Source organism: Erinaceus europaeus, chromosome 22, assembly GCF_950295315.1.
Source record: "Erinaceus europaeus chromosome 22, mEriEur2.1, whole genome shotgun sequence".
Classification (NCBI taxonomy): Eukaryota; Metazoa; Chordata; class Mammalia; order Eulipotyphla; family Erinaceidae; genus Erinaceus; species Erinaceus europaeus.
This window is the reverse complement of record NC_080183.1, coordinates 6,335,682-6,353,910: the sequence shown is the minus strand read 5'-3', so window position 1 is coordinate 6,353,910 and position 18,229 is coordinate 6,335,682. Positions and strand designations below refer to the sequence as shown.

Genomic DNA, 18,229 nt, shown 5'->3' with positions numbered 1-18,229 from the left:
CTTTGCTTCCCTTTGTTGCTTGGTTTCCGTGGCAACAGCCGAGCAGCTAGGGGAGCCGATTCCCGCCCCCATCCCCTCACCCCCGCGCCCGCCCACCCTGCGGAGGCTTCTCGGTGGAGCTCCGGCTCGAAAGGCACCGCCACTTCCAAAAACAGCGCCACAAAAACTGCTGGAAGGGGTAGGGGCGGGGCGGGGCGGGGCGGATCCCGGGCCTCAGGCAAGGAAGGAGGCCGTTGTGGGGACCCCGCCTAAGCAGGTGGCTCGCCCCCAGCCCCTTACCCAGGACCCTTACTTCCATCGTTACCTTTTCTGACCCGTAACGTAGGCCTCCCCCCCCCCCCCAGCCTCGTGGCTCCCGACAGGAGCCTAACCACGCCCACTGCCCCAGCCTCCATGGAGGCCCACCTGGAGGACACGGCTCAGACATCCCGCAGCCCTGCCTTCAGCCTGGCATCAACAGGCCACCAGCCCTGCATGGGCAGTCGCCCCACCTTTGCGGAGGCTGGAGGACTAGGGGTCTCGTGCCCCACCACCTGCTCCTGGCCAGGTGTCACCGTGTCTGCAGCTCCAGTGCCCAGACTTCTGGCCCCAGTCCTCCTCTCTGGCTGCCACTTCCCTGACTACACCTGTACTTGTGCCCCCAAGCCTGACCGACCAGCCTGACCGGCCCCTGCCTGCACAGGGAGACTCTAGACTGGCTCCTAGCCAGCCAGGGCAGGGGGGAGCTCCTGGTCAGCTGAACAGCTGCTCGGCTTGGCATTTCCTGTCACTCAGTCATTCATGGGTCGTGTATCGTGCCCCCCCCCCAAGCACGATGCCCTCTCCAGCCAGCCCTCTTCTTGGGCTGGCCCACCTAATGCAGCCTGTGTAGGGCAGGGCAGGCTCAGGTGTGGGTACCTGTGAGGGGAGGGGCAGTGTAGCCTCAGCAGGCCCAGCAGCCTGAGGGCTGGGCGGGCAGCTATCTGCCATGAACATATGCCTGATGTGGGTGGTTAGGGCATGTCTCTTGCCCACAGGAGCATGCCCCTGGTCAGAGATGGGGGGGGGGCACCATGAGACCTAACAGCTGGAAGCTATCTCTGGTGGCCCAGGCCCACTCCCTAAACTTCTAAACCAGAGAGGGTCAGTGTGCTCGGGTCCCTGGTCTTGGGACTACTGTGCCCTGGGAGGAGGCCCATCCTGCCACCCAACCCTTGGAAGATCCTGCCTCAAGGTCACCTACCCCCAACTGCCGAGGTGGGGGGGCGCTGCTCAGAAGAGAGCCTGAGAGCTCCTTATCTCTGTCCTCAGAGGCAGCATTAAGTGGCTTCTATTTCCATTCCCTGACTGAGATTCCACAGGACCAAGGGGCTGGAGGAGGGGAAAGCTAGAACTGGGAGTGGGGGACCCTGGAAGAGCAGCCCCGGGTTGGGGGTGGGGCACAACCTGAAAGGGAACATGCCACCCCAGGCCCCTGAGGTTGTGGGGAGCTACCACGGGGTTTCTGAGATGGGGGCTGACTAAAATCTAAGCAGATTACCACTGGGGTCACCACAGCTAGGTGTCTAGTCCAGCAGGGGGCACTGTGCCCTCACAGGGGCAAGGGGCCTGGCTCCCAACACTAGCACATATACATGGAGTCGAGTGCCCTGCCACCCACCTGATGTGCCCAGGCCTTGGGAGACCAGGCCCAGCTCCTCCCTAGAGCTGGAGCCATGGCAGGGTCCAGTTGGCAGGGACAACGGAGACAAAGGACTCAGAAAAGGCCTGCTGGCTTTTCCCTTTTTATGAGTTTTTTTTTTTTAATATGAAAATTACTTGAAAAGACAAGGGGCCAAGCCCACCGGGCAGCTCGGCCGGCCGCTGGCCATGCCCATCTTAACATTCCAGGTGTACGGTACAGAGCTGAAGTTCATCTACAAAAAAAGTAATAAAAATAAAATTTAAAATGGCACCTTCAACAGAACACAACAGAACTGGCCGGCCGAGGCCCGGGGGACCGGCGGCCCAGGCTCCGCGCAGCCAGAAGGTAAACACAAAGCTAAGGGCCTCTCGGCGGTGGCGGCAGCGGCGGCGGCCAGCAGCCTGCCCCGGGGGTGGGGGCGGGCAGGCATCCGAGGGGCAGGTCTCTGGTGGGGGGCACGGCCGGAGGCGCAGTCAGGCCAGTCTCAGCCTGGTGTCCAGCTAGCTAGTCCTCGATGACAATGGGCTCGTCATTGACTGGAGGGGGTGCGGGCGGCCGGGGTGGCAGGGCCTGGCTCTGGCGCAGGGCGATGGGCTTGTAGGGCCGGCGGGCAGCACGCTTGGTCTCAGAGGATGAGAGCAGCTTACGGACTTTCCTGCGGACAGGAAGGGAAGTGGGCAAAGAGCCTGGTGCTGCCTGCCTGTCCACCACCCTGACCCCAGGGGCGCCTTGCCCCGCCTACCACCCTCTGCCCCGCCCACCTGGTTTCCTCCGTGGCCATATAGAAGACATCATCAGGGGCGTCAATCCAGTTCATGCGCCTTCGCTTGACAGGGGGCAGGGAGCCCCCACGGATCAGGCGCACTTTGGTGGGGTACGACTTCCCATTGAGCAGGAGATTCCGGCTTGGTCCCTGGAGGGGAGGGGAGTCAGAGTGAGCACTACTGGCTAACTCTAGGCTCCTACCCGATCCCCTATCTCCCTTACCATGTGCCTGGTCTGCCCGTGGTTCGCCAAACCTGCAGGAGAAGAGTGGGTGAGGCCCGGCCATGCGGGGAGCCCCAGGGCCCTACCGAGGTCATGGACTGGCCACGAGTGCAGGTAGGGCCGGGGGCGGTGCTGCCCTTGGTTCTCCTCACCCTTCCCAGCACAGTCCCCTGGGTGCCCCTCACTGGGCTAGGCCACCCTAGAGGCTGACCCTGGCAAGTGCAACCACACCCCCCCATCATGGCCCCTGCAGACAACAGCAGCCCCGCTCCAGTAGTCACAGGGCAGGGCCGTGGGGCCTGAGTATGAGGCTGGGTGCGCGTGTGCCAGAAGCTGGACATAGGATGTGACCTGCGGGCCAGCTGAGGTCTGCTATGCACAGGGACAAAGCCCACCTGCTGCCCCCTGGCAAGGTTTGTGGGGGGTCTGCAGGGCGGCACTACTCACCCAGGTAAGTGCCTGCAGGAGGGGCCACCAGGGAAGAATAAACAGGTTAGTGCCCAGCGCGGTTAGTGAGCTAGGGCCAAAGATCAGCATGGCCCACTGCCCGGCACATACCCAGAGTCCATGCAGCACAACACGGGTGCAAAACCCACGGGAACCAGGGTCTCATAGAGCTAGTCCAGGGTCCCATGACACAGATGCCCAGCATTCCACCCCGCAGTCCATACCTGGGATGGACAGCCACCTTCTGGCCCCTGCCTAATAATGCCCATCTGCTGGGTGCCCAATGCTATGGCAGGGCCCTGGGATGGCCCTCCCACCCCAGATATCTACCCACTGTGCTCCCAGGGCCTCGTGGTCACACCCAGCCTACAGAGGCTGAGATGGAGGGGTACTGCTAGCGGGGAGGGTGCTAGGCAGGTGGCACCTGTGAAGTGACAGCAGAGCTCTGGGCTTGGGGGCCCTAGCAAAGGGGTCCCCAGATTCAGCACCCCCACCCCCAGCACAGGCACAGGTGAGTGGGGGCTGGATGCCAGCCCCAGGCAGGCTGAGGGCATGCGGGCAGTCACAGCGCGAGGCGGGCAGTGCAGGCGGGCAGTGGGCCCACAGCCCAGGCGCCCCCCCCCCCAGCCCGCCCGCCTGCAGCCATGCAGCACAGCACACAGTGGCTTGCCGGCAGCCGGCCTTACCCCTACTGGGCATCAACAGGCGCTTCTTCAGGGTGCCTGGCAGTGGCCGCCGGCAGGAGAGAGGAAAGAGCACAGGTCAGCACACGGGCACCATGGTTGGGCCCAGCCAGGGGGCGGCACTCACCATCTACACCGTTGTGCTGCTCGTACGTCCTCTTGCCCAAGATGGTGGGCGAGCCGTTGTTGATGACTGGAGTGGCCTTGGCAGGGGTCAAGCCACCCAGCACACCAGACGTGGTCTTCACGGGGTCGGGCTTGGGGGGGCGGGGGTGGGCCTCTGTGGGGCAGAGGGCAGCGTCACAGACAGCGACCAGTGGATGGGGAGTGACTGGGCAGCACCAGCCCTGACAAAGTGCAGAGCAGCCCAGAGGCCTCAGATAGGGGCCACCAGCAACGCAGTGGACGGCTGGCTGGCTGCCCACCACAGCCCTGCAGCCCCACCCAGAAGAGCAAGCAGCACGCCTAGACCCCAGACATGGGGGCCAAGTCCACTTGAGACACTCAGCTCAGGACTCAGGAATGTCCTCCACAGAAGCAGTCACCTCCATTCCTGGAGGGGACGCAGGGCCTGCTGCCAGCCTGAGACCTGGGCACGACTGTCCAACCCAAGAGCTCAGGGGCCCCCAGCCTGCCGCCTTGGGAGCCATGAGGGCAGGGCCAGGGACACACAGGCAGGGGCTAGCTCACCCAGGTACCGCAGCACAGCTTCCAGTGGCTTCCGCACGGCTTGCTTCAGCACCAGTGGGCTCTGGGAGGCCTCGGGCAGCCGCGCTGTGCCTGTGGGCAGAGCAGGCAGCTCACAGGGCCCGCCCGGCCCCAGCCAGTTCCCCTGCCCATCCCCTCCCCATAGCCACTTACACTCTGCCTTGATGGCAGCACTGTTGACAGGCAGGTAGGGGTGCCGTGCAGCGTGCCAGGGGCGCAGGATCTCACGACACAGGCGCCGGGCAATACGAGTCAGCTTGGTGGTGTGCAGGTAGAAGGCCTGGCGTGTCTTCATGGCAAACTTGGGGCTCCCGCTGCTCCGCACTGGGACACCGTGGGGGCTCTGCGGAAGGGGGCGCACCCCAACACAACGCCATGACCGAAGGCAGGGGTGGGGGGTGGGGGGCATGGGGTGGGCATGTGGCACTCACCATGTTACTGCGGTTGGGTCCCGGCCTCTCTCCATCAAGCCGGGTTGGCATTTTCAAGCCACCGTATTTCTTCCAATACGTCCAACAAGATGCGCAGAGACGACACTGCATGTTAGGGGGACCCCAAGAATACCACTGGTAAGACTGGGTGGCTACGGACAAATTGAGATAGACGATTCTTAAGCAGAACCAGTGACGGCAGAGCATTACCCAGCTGTCGCCCGCCTGCCCGCCCGCCCCACCACACCCCACCCCGGGGACCCCAAGGCTCCCGGGCCAGGCACACCCCCACCCACCCAGGACGGCTGGCCTCCCCCCTGTGCCGCAGGCTGGGGTGCGAGGCTCCAGGTGGGCACTTACTGTAACAGCTCTCGCAGGCGCGGCCAGCTCCTGGGCTCTGGCCTGGAGCCCCTGCACCGTTCACCACGCCAGCCTTGAGGGTGTTCACACTGATCTGGTTGGGGTTTGGCTTGTTGCTACGGCAGAGGGGGAGGGGGGTCAGAGCAGGGGACCCAAGGTGCACTGGCCTGGCCTCAGGGTGCACTTGGTTACCAAGGTATCAGGGGTGTGGGGTGGGGGGCTCAGGGCAGGGACCAGGGTGCCCTAAGGCCCCTACGGGTGTGCTCCCACCACCCCCTGCCCAGGTGCTCCCACAAGGCCCAGCACACACTGCCCCCTGCCCAGGGAGACCCTACACATGGACAAGTGAGGGTAGACACTCACTAGTTGGGGATGTACACCTGCTTCAGTTTGCTCTCTGCCTCCGCGGCCTTCAGGCGTTTCTGCAAATACAAGGGAGCAGGCAGGAGGTCAAAAGTGGCCGGTGTGGGTAGCCCTCCCCAAGTCCACCCTCCCTGCATCCAGTCCTCGACACCTGCTGCACGTATCTGTCTGTGGTCTTCCACATGTAGTAGTATTCAATGATGCTGGTCAGCGACTTCCAGGGCAGCTGAGGAGAGTGTGTCGGGTGAGACAGTCCCCGAGCACAGCCAGCTCATGGGGAGCCCGCTTCTGGTGCGAGCCCCCCCCCCCATGAGGCAGCTTCAGCAGGCTCCTGACGTGGCTCCCAGGAGCGCTTCTCCCAACCTGGACCAGCTCCCCCACTCCCCATAGGGACCCTGAGGGCCCCCCCATCTCCAGGGCCCAGGAACCCAGGAGACAGGGCACTCACGAAGTCCTGCTGGATGTCTGTGAAGTCCTTGCCATACTTCTCCAGCGCCTCCTCAAACAGGCTGGCCTCAGAGGCCGACCACTCCTCCATCTCATCGCGGCAGAGCACAGGACCGCCCTGCGGCACCAGTGCTGAGATGGCCTTGGCCACGTCGTACACGCTCCTGTGCAGTGTGTCCATTGCGTGGAACTACACGGGGACACCAGTCACTGAGCCAGGGCAGGTGCCGGAGAGGGTGCAAGCTGACCCCAGGAAGGGCATGGGAACACTGGTCACTCAGGTCTTGGATGGGGGCCAGAGCAGGGGCCAGGCTGACCCCGGGAAGGGCCAGTGTGGGATCTCACTGAGCCTGGGCAGGGGAAGGGCACTAAGGTGTTCAGTGCTTTCTCACACCCCCCAATGGGCATCCAGCCAGAGAAGTGCAACAAGGTGGGGGCAGTTGTAACTGAGCCCAAGCGCACCTATGGGGATCTCCATCACCTACCAGGGTGATGTCCCGGGAGGCGGCTGCGGCGCTCATGTGCAGGCTGGGCTGGCGGACGGAGCTGCTGCAGTCCAGGGCACGCGCAAAGGTGCCCACAGACCTGGGGAGCAGACACACTGACCCCCATCGGGCAGGACCCAGACAGACACACCCCCCAGGGGCTGACCACCCTGTACAGCCACCCCAGAATGGTCGAGCCTGTGAGGCCCTGAGACAAGAAGGGAGCAAAGGGGAGTCGGGCGGTAGCACAGCAGGTTAAGCGCACGTAGTGCAAAGCGCAAGGACCAGCATAAGGATCCCGGTTCAAGCCCCCAGCTCCCCACCTACAGGGGAGTTGCTTCACAAGCGGTGAAGCAGGTCTGCAGGTGTCTCTTTTTCTCTCCCCCTCCTCTCTCCATTTCTCTCTTTCCTATCCAACAACGACATCAATAATAGCTACAACAATAAAACAACAAGGCCAAAAAAAGGATTAAAAAAAAAAAAAGGGAGCAGAGGACCCCAGGTCCCATCATCCCCCAGTAGAGCCCACAGGCCCTGTCTCTCTCTCTCTCTCTCTCACACACACACACACACACACACACACACACAAACAACATCACCTCCTCACTCACCGGGCCACCACCAGGAACTGGTCAATCTGCTTGTCCACCAGTGGGTTGTGGGCTTCCCACACCTTGGTCTCCAACCTGGCCTGGTCACGCCCATCTTCCTCACCTGAAGGAGGAGCCTGGTGTGAGCTACACCAGAGACCCCATGAGTTGCGGGTCCCTGATGCCTCCACCCTTGTGGATGGGCACTTACCCTCCTTCAGCAGGTCGGTGATATCTGCCTGGTACCGGCTGCCCACTCGGATCTCACCCTTGTCAGCCAACAGGGTCTTCTGCTGTGGGTCATACACCAGAGAGTAGAAGAAGAAGTCCTGGAAGACATGGGTGGGTGGGTAAGGGTCAGATGCAACCCTATCCGCTGACTGGTGGGTGCAAAAAGGGGAGCTGGGGTGGTCAGTGCTGAGTCCACCTGGCCCCTGCCCAGGGTGCCAGCAGGACAGGGCCCCAGGGCCAGAGTGGCCAGCTGGAGCATGGATGCCGGCCAGCTCTGTCTGCCTCAGCCCGCCCTCATCCATTCTGACACCCAGAGCGCTGCTTCTGTCTTCTGTCAGCTCAAGTTTTATTTACTTTCTGAGTGTCACAGCCCAGGGCTCTCGTCTGCTCATGGGGCCTCACCCCTGGCTCTGTCATGATCTCCCAGACTGGGGTCTGGCCCCCACAGGGAAGCAGAGGGCAGCACAACTGCAGCCCCTCGGCCCTTCTCCAGCTCCTGTCCTCCATGGGGGGCTGCCCCTACCTGTGTGGCCCCTGAAGCCACCCAGCAGTGACCCACAGCCCCCAAGGATACATGGGAGGCAGTGCCCAGGAGTGGGGGGGCAGCCAGGAACCTGGAGTGTGGGCTCACCTCACGCTCCAGATATGACTTGAGTGATTCAGTCTCGTTGAGCAGGGTCACACTACACTTGCCCCTGGAAGAGAGGGGGTCAGCAGTGGCCCCTCAGGCACCTTGCCCCCCCCCAACCCCTTGTCCCCGCACCTGATGTGGGTGGCGGGGAGGGATTCCAGCTGCCGAGACAGGAACAGCTCTCGGTGCCGCAACTGGTGCTTGAGCTTCTCAGGCAAATCCACTACCTCAGGGTTCTCCAGCTCCTCCTCCATCTCCCCTGCGGGGCACCGGTCAGCACAGGAGTTGTGGGCAGGGGTGCAGACAGAGGAATGGGCAGGGGTGTAGGTTGAGGGCAGGCAGGAGTGCTCACCTTCCTCTCCGTTGTCAGCCCCACTCTGGTAGCAGACAGACAGGGCTGTGGGGACAGACGGGGGTAGGTGACACTCCCAATCTCCTGCCCACTGGCACGTAACACTCCTGTTCCCCAGCGCTGCACTCTGCTGCCCCCATGTGGTGGCCCTGGGACAGCCCCACAGCAGTGTCCACCCCCACCCCCCCCACCCCACACACACACCTTAACCCCAGGAGGGGCAGGCGGGAGCTGATGAGCGCAGCCTGGGGCAGTCCCTCCCCAGGCGTGGCTCCACCAGGGTCAGGGCAGAGGCCAGGATGATGCTGGGTGTCACCTCTCTCTCTGGTAGGTGACCCCTTGTGCCCAGCATCATCCCTGCAGAGCCCCACGCTCCAACCTCCAAGAAAAGAGCCCAGGGGGCCACGTCTACACCCACGTCCGACCCCAGGCAGCACTCACTGGCGTGCTTGTCGGCCAGTGCGATGAGGCTGCTGGAGATGTCCCGCCGACGGTAGAAGCAGACCACCTTGGCCTCCACGTTCCCGTTCGCCGTCTACAACACAAGGCAGAGCCTGAACCCACACCTGCCAGAGATTCTGGGGCACCCACTGAACCCCCCCACCAGCCAGCTGGAGGGGGGTCCAACCTCCAACCTGCCCAGTCCAGCCCAGCCTAGCCTGGAGGTGGAGGTCTTTCAGGAGAATAGCCCCCATGGGTCTGGGCACCAGGACGTGAGCCACAGCTATGGGACCTCAGGGTAGGAGGCCACAAGAGCAGCAGGAAGCTCGCTCAAAGGTACCAAGAAGCTTCTGGAACGTTCCAAGAAGAGGATGCTCTGCCCAGCAGATGGACATGGACAGGAGGCCCCTGGGGACAGGTCCCCAATGGTCTGCTGCTCCTGGAGCTCTGCCCCTCCCTGGGCAGGGCCCTATATGTCTCCCACTGGGAGCTGGGGGTACCCTAGTCTGCACCGCGGCTTGTACCAGAAGCAGCAGGGTATGGAGGCCTTTTGGAGTGCGGTCCCACAGGGTGGGCCCTCTGCTTGAGTCTGCAAGATGTCCAAAGACTCCTGTCCACCACCCCCCCCCCAAGGCCTGGCTCTGACTCCTGCCACTGGAGAACATCTCCATCCCCACCTAGGCCTTGGCCCTGACCACTTCCCCACCCAGGCCTTGGTGCTGACCCCAGACCTCAAGGAACCCCCTCCACTCCCCAGCAGCTGCAGGTGAGGGGTGGGGGCTGGGCCTGGGCCTCGGAGCTCCCAAGGGTAAGGACACGTCTGAGTTATCCCTCAGTTATGTGCTGCCACCTCATATCCCATTAGGGACACTGCTCCCATCGAGGTAGGGCACAGGGTGCCCTTCCCAGGTCCTCAGTGTTCCCGGGGAGCCCCCAGACCCCGCTGCCCTCATGCCTCAAGTGTGTGCCCAGAGGGTTCTGGGGATGAGGACAGTGGCCCAGGCAGCCTGGTTTACCTTGTTGAGCTCCTCAATCCTGCGGATCAGATAGGGGTTGCTGGAAGAGTTCTCAAAGTAGACGTAGTCTGCAATGGAACAAGGAGTTGCCCCAGGTTGGTGTGGGGTACCTGACAGGGTCAGGTGAGGGAACGTGGGAGCCCCCCACGCCATCTGCCTGATGAGTTTCCAGGGAACACTTGCTTAGAGAGGGTCCCCCAGGATCTGTTGGCCAGGCCCAAAGAATGCCAGCACATGGGGGCTGGCCCCCACCTTCTCTGCAGCCCCGGGGAAGCCCAAAACCCTTGCTGACAAGGGCTGCAAGGGAGACTGTGGCGGGGCCATGGGTGGGGTGGCTGACCAGGACTCAACACCCTGCATCCAAAGCAGCTGGGACAGGCACTTCTAGGGCTCTGAATCCTTGTAGGACCCACAGGAGTCAGGCTCAAGCCCTGTCAAGCCTGGCCTTGGCCACACACACCCACAGGCTCCAGTCTGGCCATGAGCAGTGAGGCTGGAGAAGCTGAAGGTGTCTCCCCCAGGGCGTCTCCTGCTGTCCACACAGCTGTGCATGCATGTGCACCTGTGGGGTATGACCCGTGGGAGCATGCCTGTAAGCAGTGCTCCCTGCTCCTCACCCTCTGTCAGAGGGAACAGAAGCAGAGCCTACCAGGTGAGGCAGAGTCCCCAGGGAGTCCTGAGGCAGAAATAAATGAAGTCACTTTTTTTTTTTTTGGGACATCTGGGCCAGAGGCTCAGCAGGCAGCTCAAAAGCATCAGCACACAGGAGCCACGTGGGAGACGCTATGGCACTGGGGGAAGCTCTGGGGCTGTGGAGTCTCTGCTCTATCTCTAGCAAAAGGCCCAGAGCAGTGAAGTTACACTGTGCCAGGTCCCTGACTTCACATATACCAGAGTTTCCTTAGAAAGGTGGGGACAGAGAAGAGATGCCCCTGGCTGTAACCTCCCACCACCCATCAGCCAACGCAACCCCAGGACGTCTCCTCCCAACCATTTAAAAATGTAACCCATTGGGGGTGAGGCTGCAACACAGCGGGTTAAGCGCACATGGCGCGAAGAGCAAGGACCACATAAGGATCCTCAAGTCCCCGACTCCCCACCTGCAAGGGGGTTGCTTCACAAGTAGTAAAGCAGGTCTGCAGGTGTCTATCTTTCTCTCCCCCTGTCTTCCCCTCCTCTGATTTCTCTCTGTCCTACCCAACAACAACATCAACAACAATAATCATAACCACAAGAACGATGAAACAACAAGGGCAACAAAAAGGGAAAAAACAGTCTCCAGGAGCAGCGACTTCATGGTGCAGGCGCCAAGTCCCAGCAGTAACCCTGGAGGCTACACACACACACACACACACACACACCCTGTCTTCAGCTGTGAGTGAGGTGAGAGCAGGTACGGATGCTGTCCTTGTACCTCCCAGCTCAGAAAGAGGCCTGGCACCCCAAACCTCTGTGTAGGGTTCATGCCATGATGCCAGCAACACCCAGAGATGGTGGGAGATGGGGTGGGGGGCAGGCATGGGCCCTGGACCACAGGCAGCACTGTGGGCACTGCGTGGATGAGGATGATGGACAGGCGGTAGGGGCAAACCCACAAAGAGTGCTGATCATCACCTTCTAAGAGCTGAGCTGGCCAGGACACAGGCCCAGCACTGGTGGTGGCGGCGTGTGTGTGTGGGGGGCAGCACGCAACCCCAGCAGCCTGGGGCACAGAGGCTAGCTGCAGAAGATACCCCGGGACACACTGGAGGAAGCACACCAACCTAGGAAGCCACCTTTCAGGGACAGGCCAGCAGTTACAAGAGGCCACAGCTACTGCTTGGGGGGTGCACAGAAAACAAGGGTGTCCACAGGGGACACCCATATGCTAGGGACAGCCATACCCCAATGACCTGGGAGGCCAGCTTCAGGCTTAGCTGGGGAAGGAGGTAGGCAGTCAGCTTACCCCCCCCCCCACCATGGTGGTTGTGCTCCCCAGAACCTGTACACATCCCTCGTCTCTGCTGACCCGAGGACAATACACAGGATGGCCCCGTGGCCACTGCACATCTCAGACCCACCAGCCGTGCCAGGAGTCAGTACAGGGGCAGTAAGGAGACAGCAGAGACACAGCTCAGGGAACAGCAGTGGGAGAGCAGAGGGGAGAGCAGGGGAGAGCATCCCAGGCTCCAGGGCAGCACCAGCACAGGGGTCAAGGGTGTCCTGGGGGCTTCTGGTCAGGCTGTTCCCCAGGGGACCCCCCCATGCTGCCACCCCCACAGGAGCATTTGTCAAGGAAGCTGGTGAGAGGGGGAACACCTTCCTCCCAAGAGTGAGGCCCAGGGTGGGAAGACAGCAGGGGCTCTGCAAACACACCCTGGAGCCTAAGGCTCCAGGGCCCAGGTTCAATCCCCTGCTCTACCATCAGCCAAAGCCAAGCAGTGCTCTGGGGAAAAAATAACAGAATGCCAAGCTTGGTGCCCTGGGTTCTAGCCGCAGCACTGCTTGGGAGCTCATGAGCTAAGTGGGGTCTCCCTGGATGGGGGCTCAGAGGCGAGCCCATGCCCAGCATGAGAGGCCCGGGGCCAGGTGGAAGGAAGCACCCTGGGCAGGCATGGAGGGCTGCTGGGGTATGAGGGAGAGGTGGGTAGGGTAGATAGGCCCCCATCCTTGGGCCCTGCAAAAGACAAGCACAGGAATCCCCCAGGGTCCCTCCAGCCTGGGGAGCAGAGGGAAACACAGCAGCCCCCCACTTGCACTTGCTGGCTGGGCCCATGCTGACTACCCAGGGCAGAGCTGTGGGGATCACAGCCCTCAGAACCCCCTCCGGGGTCCTGATCTCTGCCCCGAAGACTTCAGCACTCTGTAAGAGCCCGGCCATAACATGGGTTGCACCCCAGCGCCCCCTACACCCCCAGGGGAACACTGGGGCAGCTCTGGCTGTGTCCAGGCCTGAGGGGAGACTCCTGTACAGTCCGGCCTTTCTCTGTCAGCTGGGGGCCTACAATGACCATCACACCCTCTCAGTGTGCCAGTGAGGGGATGCTGGGTACACCCCTCACTCACTGTCCCTGGCCCCCTCAGGTGGGGCAGCAGCCTGGGGGTCTCTTGAGTGGGCACATGCACTACACCCACTTCCAGCTCAGGAAAGCAGAAGCCAGAAAGCCAGCCCAGCTGGACCTGGGTTCAAACCCTGCCCCTACTTCACCAACAGCTTCAGTGTCATGTGTCTCTCTTCACCTCACCCCGCCTCTTGCCGTCTGAAAATGGTCTGGAGTAGTGACACTCCATTCCACCCCGAGGTCAGCTGGCACATGCCACCCAGGGTGCTCTGGCCAGAACAGACAGCTATGGGGGAGACTGGGCAGCCTGAGGCCCTGGCTAGAGAACCCCCGGCCCTGCCTTGCACCCTGAGACCAGGACAGGGGAGGCAGGAGAGAGGGCCCCTTCCATGAGAGCACCTTGGTCGGGATGCCGCTTGATCACAACCTTGCTAGTGCAGGGGCATCCGAGAAGCCCTGTGACCACACTGCTGGGGACACCCAGGCTCAGACAGTGCAATGCCAGACAGACTCACGTCCACATGGGGGAACCAAGGCACGGTCAGCTGAGGGGGTGGGTGTCCAGGCCAGGCAGCCCGAGGGGCTGTGGGGAGATGGTACCCTGGGGGCATGGAGGCCCACCACCCAGCACCCTGTCCACGGGGTGAGTTGGAGGGGGGAGTCTGCTGGGCAGAGGAGTCTATGCGGGGTGGGGGTTGGGGCCTGTGGGTGCAGGAGGGAAGCAGCTCTTCTCAGGGCCCTGCACCCTAGAGGGGGAGTTGAGGGAGGGTCGCAGCCCCATCAGACCTGGGGGGCCAAGGATAAGTAGAGTTGGGTTGCAGGGCCCAGGCGGTCCCCAAGTCTGATGGGGTACTCCGGGCTGCCTCCTCAGGGAAGGCCCAGGCTTAAAACCCCCATGGGGAAACAGGCTCCCCACAAAGCAGCTGGAATCCTGGGAAGGGAGCCCCCCTGCCAGTCAGCACTCTCCAGTCAGTAGAAAGGAGGACCCCCCCCCATCTTTGTAAAGCACCTCCCGCACAGAGTGGGGGCGAACATAATGCAGGGAGAAGTTTGGGGGTGCTGGGTGATCCAGCGGGGACAGCCCCAAACGCCCGCCTGCCCGCAGGCGCCCCACCCCCACCCCGCACGTGGACCCCCCCCAGCCGGGGTGGGGGGGTGTGAGGGGGTGTGGGGGGCTCCCCCCCCCCGGGCCACGTGCTTCGCGGGGGAGGGGGCTGCTCTTCTGCAGCTCGGGCCAGGCCCCAACAGGTGGGCAGACCCCCACCCAGGGGCGCCTCTGTGGCCTGAGTGGGCTGCGCCAGGAAGATGGAGGGAAGACGAAGCGGGGTGCCGGGGCCGAGTGGGGGCGGGGTGCGGGGCGCTGGGGCGGGGTGCAAGGGGAGGGGGAGGGGCGGGGCGGCGTGGGCGCGGGGTGCAGGGGGGAGGGGTGCAGGCGATGGAGGGGAAGTGGGGGTGCAGGCGATGGCGGGGAAGTGGGGGTGCAGGCGATGGGGAAGCAGGGTGGGGGCAGGGCAGGGCAGGGGCGCGGAGGATGGGGAAGGAGGGGCGTCCGGGGCGCGGAGCTGGATGCGGAGGGTCGGGGTGCGGGCCGGGGGTCTTGGGGCGCGGGGTCTCGGGGTGCGGTCTGGGGTGTGGGGGCGCGAGCCGGGGCTTGAGGATGCGAGGTTTGGGGATGCGGGCCGGGACCGGGGCCGGGGTGCGGGCCGGGCGGGCGCGGCCTTACCTCCGACCCGGTACATGTTGGCGGCCATGTCCGGCCGGGCAGCGCGGCGGCGGCCTGAAAATGGAGGCGGCGGCGGGCGGGGGCGCGGGCGGCGGTTTAAAGGGGCCGCGGCGCCGGCGGGCGGGGCGGGGCGGGAGCTGGCGCCGCCCCCACCTCGAGCGGGCGCCCGCCTCGGGACCCCCGGGTGGCCTCCCCGCCACCCAACCCCGCCCGGGTGGCCCTCCCGGAACCTCCCTCCGCCCCGGGTGGCCCTCCCCAACCACCCCCCAGCCGCGGGGTGGGCCCTGACCGCCACCCGCCCCGCAGTGGCCCCGTTCATCCCGCCCCGCTCCGCCCAGAGTCCCTCCCGACCCCTGTTACACACAACACACATACACCACACACACACAACACACATACACCACACACACACCATACACACTACACACACACACCACACACACACCACACACACACACCATACACACACCACACAACACACACACCATACACACAACACACATACACCACACACACACCATACACACATACACCACACACACACCACACACATACACCATACACACAACACACATACACCACACACACACCATACACACACCACACATACACCACACACACACACCATACACACATACACCACACACACACCACACACATACACCATACACACAACACACATACACCACACACACACCATACACACACCACACATACACCACACACACACACCATACACACATACACCACACACACACCACACACATACACCATACACACAACACACATACACCACACACACACCATACACACTACACACATACACCACACACACACCATACACACAACACACATACACCACACACACCATACACACTACACACATACACCACACACACACCACACACACCATACACACAACACACATACACCACACACACACCATACACACTACACACATACACCACACACACACACCATACACACTACACACATACACCACACACACACCACACACACACCATACACACTACACACATACACCACACACACACACCATACACACTACACACATACACCACACACACCACACACACACCATACACACAACACACACACCATACACACTACACACATACACCACACACACACACACCATACAACACACACACACCATACACACAACACATATACACCACACACACACCACACATACACCACACAAACACACCACACACACACCATACACACAACACATACACACAACCACACAGAACACACAAACACCACAGAACACACAAACACCACACACACCACACACACAAAACACACATACACACACCACACACCCCACACATCCCAAGCACTACACACACCACACACACACACAACATACACACATACACCACACACAACACATACACAACATACACACAATACATACACCACCATACACATACAACATACACCCCACACACAACATACACAACATACAATGCACACAGCACATACACACAGAACACACAAACACCACACACACCGCGCATAAACACACCACACAAAACACACATCCACACACACCACACACACACACCACACACACACCCTGTCCTGTCCTCCCTGGCCCCTTCCCTATCCCAGGATGATTCCCACTGTGCCCACCAGGCTTGCTCAGGGGTGCCATTCCTGGAGTGCGCGCGAGTCCTCCTGTATCTCCAGGGGCATCCTCAAGAGCTCATGGCATCCTCCCATGATCCTCATGAGTCCTGAGCCCTGGGGTGGCCCCCTGCACCTCCCTGTGCACTCCTGCAGCATTCCCCCACTGGCCTGTCCCCTCCCCCAGAGGCTGCTCCAGCCCCTTAACAGGACTGCAGGCCCCTAGAGTGGGTTCTCCTGTCTGGGGACATTGCTGTGTCTGCTGCTCCCACCACCCATCCCCAGTCCTCTCCCACGTCCCCATTCTGCCTGCCTGGAGACCCTGTCCCCTGGCTGTGGGGAGTGTCTGAGCTGGTCAGGCTCCTGGGGTGCAGTGTGAGGTACAGATGGGTACAGGGCAGGAGAGAACAGGGCTCTGCCAGCCGAAGCATGGGTTACAGAGGTGGTCCCTGCTGTGGTGTGAAGACACCCCAATATCACTGAGAGGTTAGGGGAAACAGGATGGGGCTCCAGGTGACTTGTCCAAGCAATGCCAGGTAGCCAGGGGACATGTCCAGAGAGAAAGTCAGCTCTGGGGACACAGAGGGACATGGCCAGCACCCCACGAGGGCAGGTCCAAGGAAGGCTGTTTTGCTGAGGGTTGTGGTATAGGGAAAAGATGTGGCACCCCAGCAGTCTCCCCCAAAGGGCCCCCAGAGGGAGGGAAACTGCATGGTGTAGGGATGCTGGAGAAGGCCAGTCACCTCCAGGCGAAGACCAGGCATGGCTCAGGGGGCAGAGCGCAGGCTCCAAGTGGGGCTGGGGCCGGCCATGGTCAGGTAGAGCTTCTCCAGACTCCAGACTCTGGCTGAGGCGCGACAGTACCCACTTCCCAGGCCTCCTCTCCTCCCCTCCCCTCCCCTCCCCTCCCCTCCCCTCCCCTCCCCTCCCCTCCCCTCCCCTCCCCTCCCCTCCCCTCTCCTCTCCTCTCCTCTCCTCTCCTCTCCTCTCCTCTCCTCTTCCACTTCCCAGGCTGGTTTTTCTCTTCTCTTCTCTTTTCCCTTCCCTTCCCTTCCCTTCCCTTCCCTTCCCTTCCCTTCCCTTCCCTTCCCTTCCCTTCCCTTCCCTTCTTTTCTCTTTTCCCTCTTCTCTTCTCTTCTCTTCTCTTCTCTTCTCTTCTCTTCTCTTCTCTTCTCTTCTCTTCTCTTCTCTTCTCTTCTCTTCCATCAGAGCCCTGCTCAGCTCTGAGTTAAGGTAGTGCAGGGGACTGAACCTGGGGCCTCGGAGGCCCAGGCACACCAGCCCTTTGCATCACTGGTCTGTTGTCTTGCTGCCCATTTGTTTGTTTGCTTTTTCATAGGACAGAGAAAAATTGAGAGGGGAGGGAGGAGAGGGAGAAAGAGATACCTGCAGTCTTGCTTCCCCCCCCCCCATACCTCTTGCAGTGGAGGAGGCTTGAACCTGGGTCCTTGCACACAATAATGTGTGCCTTAACTGGGTACTCCACGTGGCCCCCTGCATTTTCTTTTTCTTCGAGGAACAGGGCAGGGAGACCACTAGGGTGCCACCAACTAGGGGTTTGTGCCCCACAAAACAAGGTGACCACCTCTTATGGGGGAACAGAAGAAGTGGGAGGCAAGGTGAATGACAACATGGGTTTATTCGGCCAGGTCCTACCTGCTAAGACCCACTGCTGCGGGAACTCAGAAGGGTTCTGCTGTCCTTGAGGCATAGGGACAGAGGCGATCCTGATGCTGGATGAGGACGGGACAGACAGACAGCAGCGTCAGAGGTGGGTGAGACTAGCATGGATGGGACTGTGTGAGAGCCCCTCCACCGGGCCCTCTGCTGGTCTTTTGGACCTGTGGGGACACACACTTTGCCTTCAGGGGGTGGGGTGAGAGGGAGGATGGTCCAGTAGCCTGGGTCTCAGAGCCACTTGGGAGGCCTCTGGTTAGCCATCCAGCTGGGGGTCCGCTCCCCCACCTCGGCCTT

General features: G+C 61.8%; 1 protein-coding gene across 3 annotated transcripts; it reads right to left on the bottom strand.

Annotated features, from left to right (window-relative positions):
* Nucleotides 1-1,750: 1,750 nt before the first annotated feature.
* MTA1 (metastasis associated 1) lies at nucleotides 1,751-14,839 on the bottom strand. Of its 3 annotated transcripts, XM_060181180.1 has the most exons (21): nucleotides 14,600-14,839; nucleotides 9,836-9,903; nucleotides 8,820-8,913; nucleotides 8,379-8,423; nucleotides 8,159-8,285; nucleotides 8,027-8,090; nucleotides 7,376-7,493; nucleotides 7,186-7,288; nucleotides 6,575-6,674; nucleotides 6,091-6,279; nucleotides 5,794-5,868; nucleotides 5,643-5,701; nucleotides 5,280-5,395; nucleotides 4,920-5,071; nucleotides 4,642-4,831; nucleotides 4,471-4,560; nucleotides 3,908-4,060; nucleotides 3,784-3,819; nucleotides 2,651-2,682; nucleotides 2,425-2,576; nucleotides 1,751-2,318 (listed from the first exon to the last, which is right to left on the bottom strand). In XM_060181180.1, the coding sequence occupies exons 1-21, from the start codon at nucleotides 14,625-14,627 to the stop codon at nucleotides 2,168-2,170; spliced, it is 2,142 nt and encodes a 713-aa protein (XP_060037163.1). In that variant the 5' UTR covers nucleotides 14,628-14,839; the 3' UTR covers nucleotides 1,751-2,167. The 3 variants fall into 3 exon arrangements, with proteins under 3 accessions (XP_060037163.1, XP_060037162.1, XP_060037164.1); XM_060181179.1 differs by lacking the exon at nucleotides 3,784-3,819 and having other exon boundaries at nucleotides 14,600-14,774; XM_060181181.1 differs by lacking the exons at nucleotides 1,751-2,318; nucleotides 2,425-2,576; nucleotides 2,651-2,682; ... (1 more) ...; nucleotides 3,908-4,060; nucleotides 4,471-4,560 and having other exon boundaries at nucleotides 4,693-4,831; nucleotides 4,920-5,024; nucleotides 14,600-14,774.
* Between the last annotated feature and the right edge of the window lie 3,390 nt (nucleotides 14,840-18,229).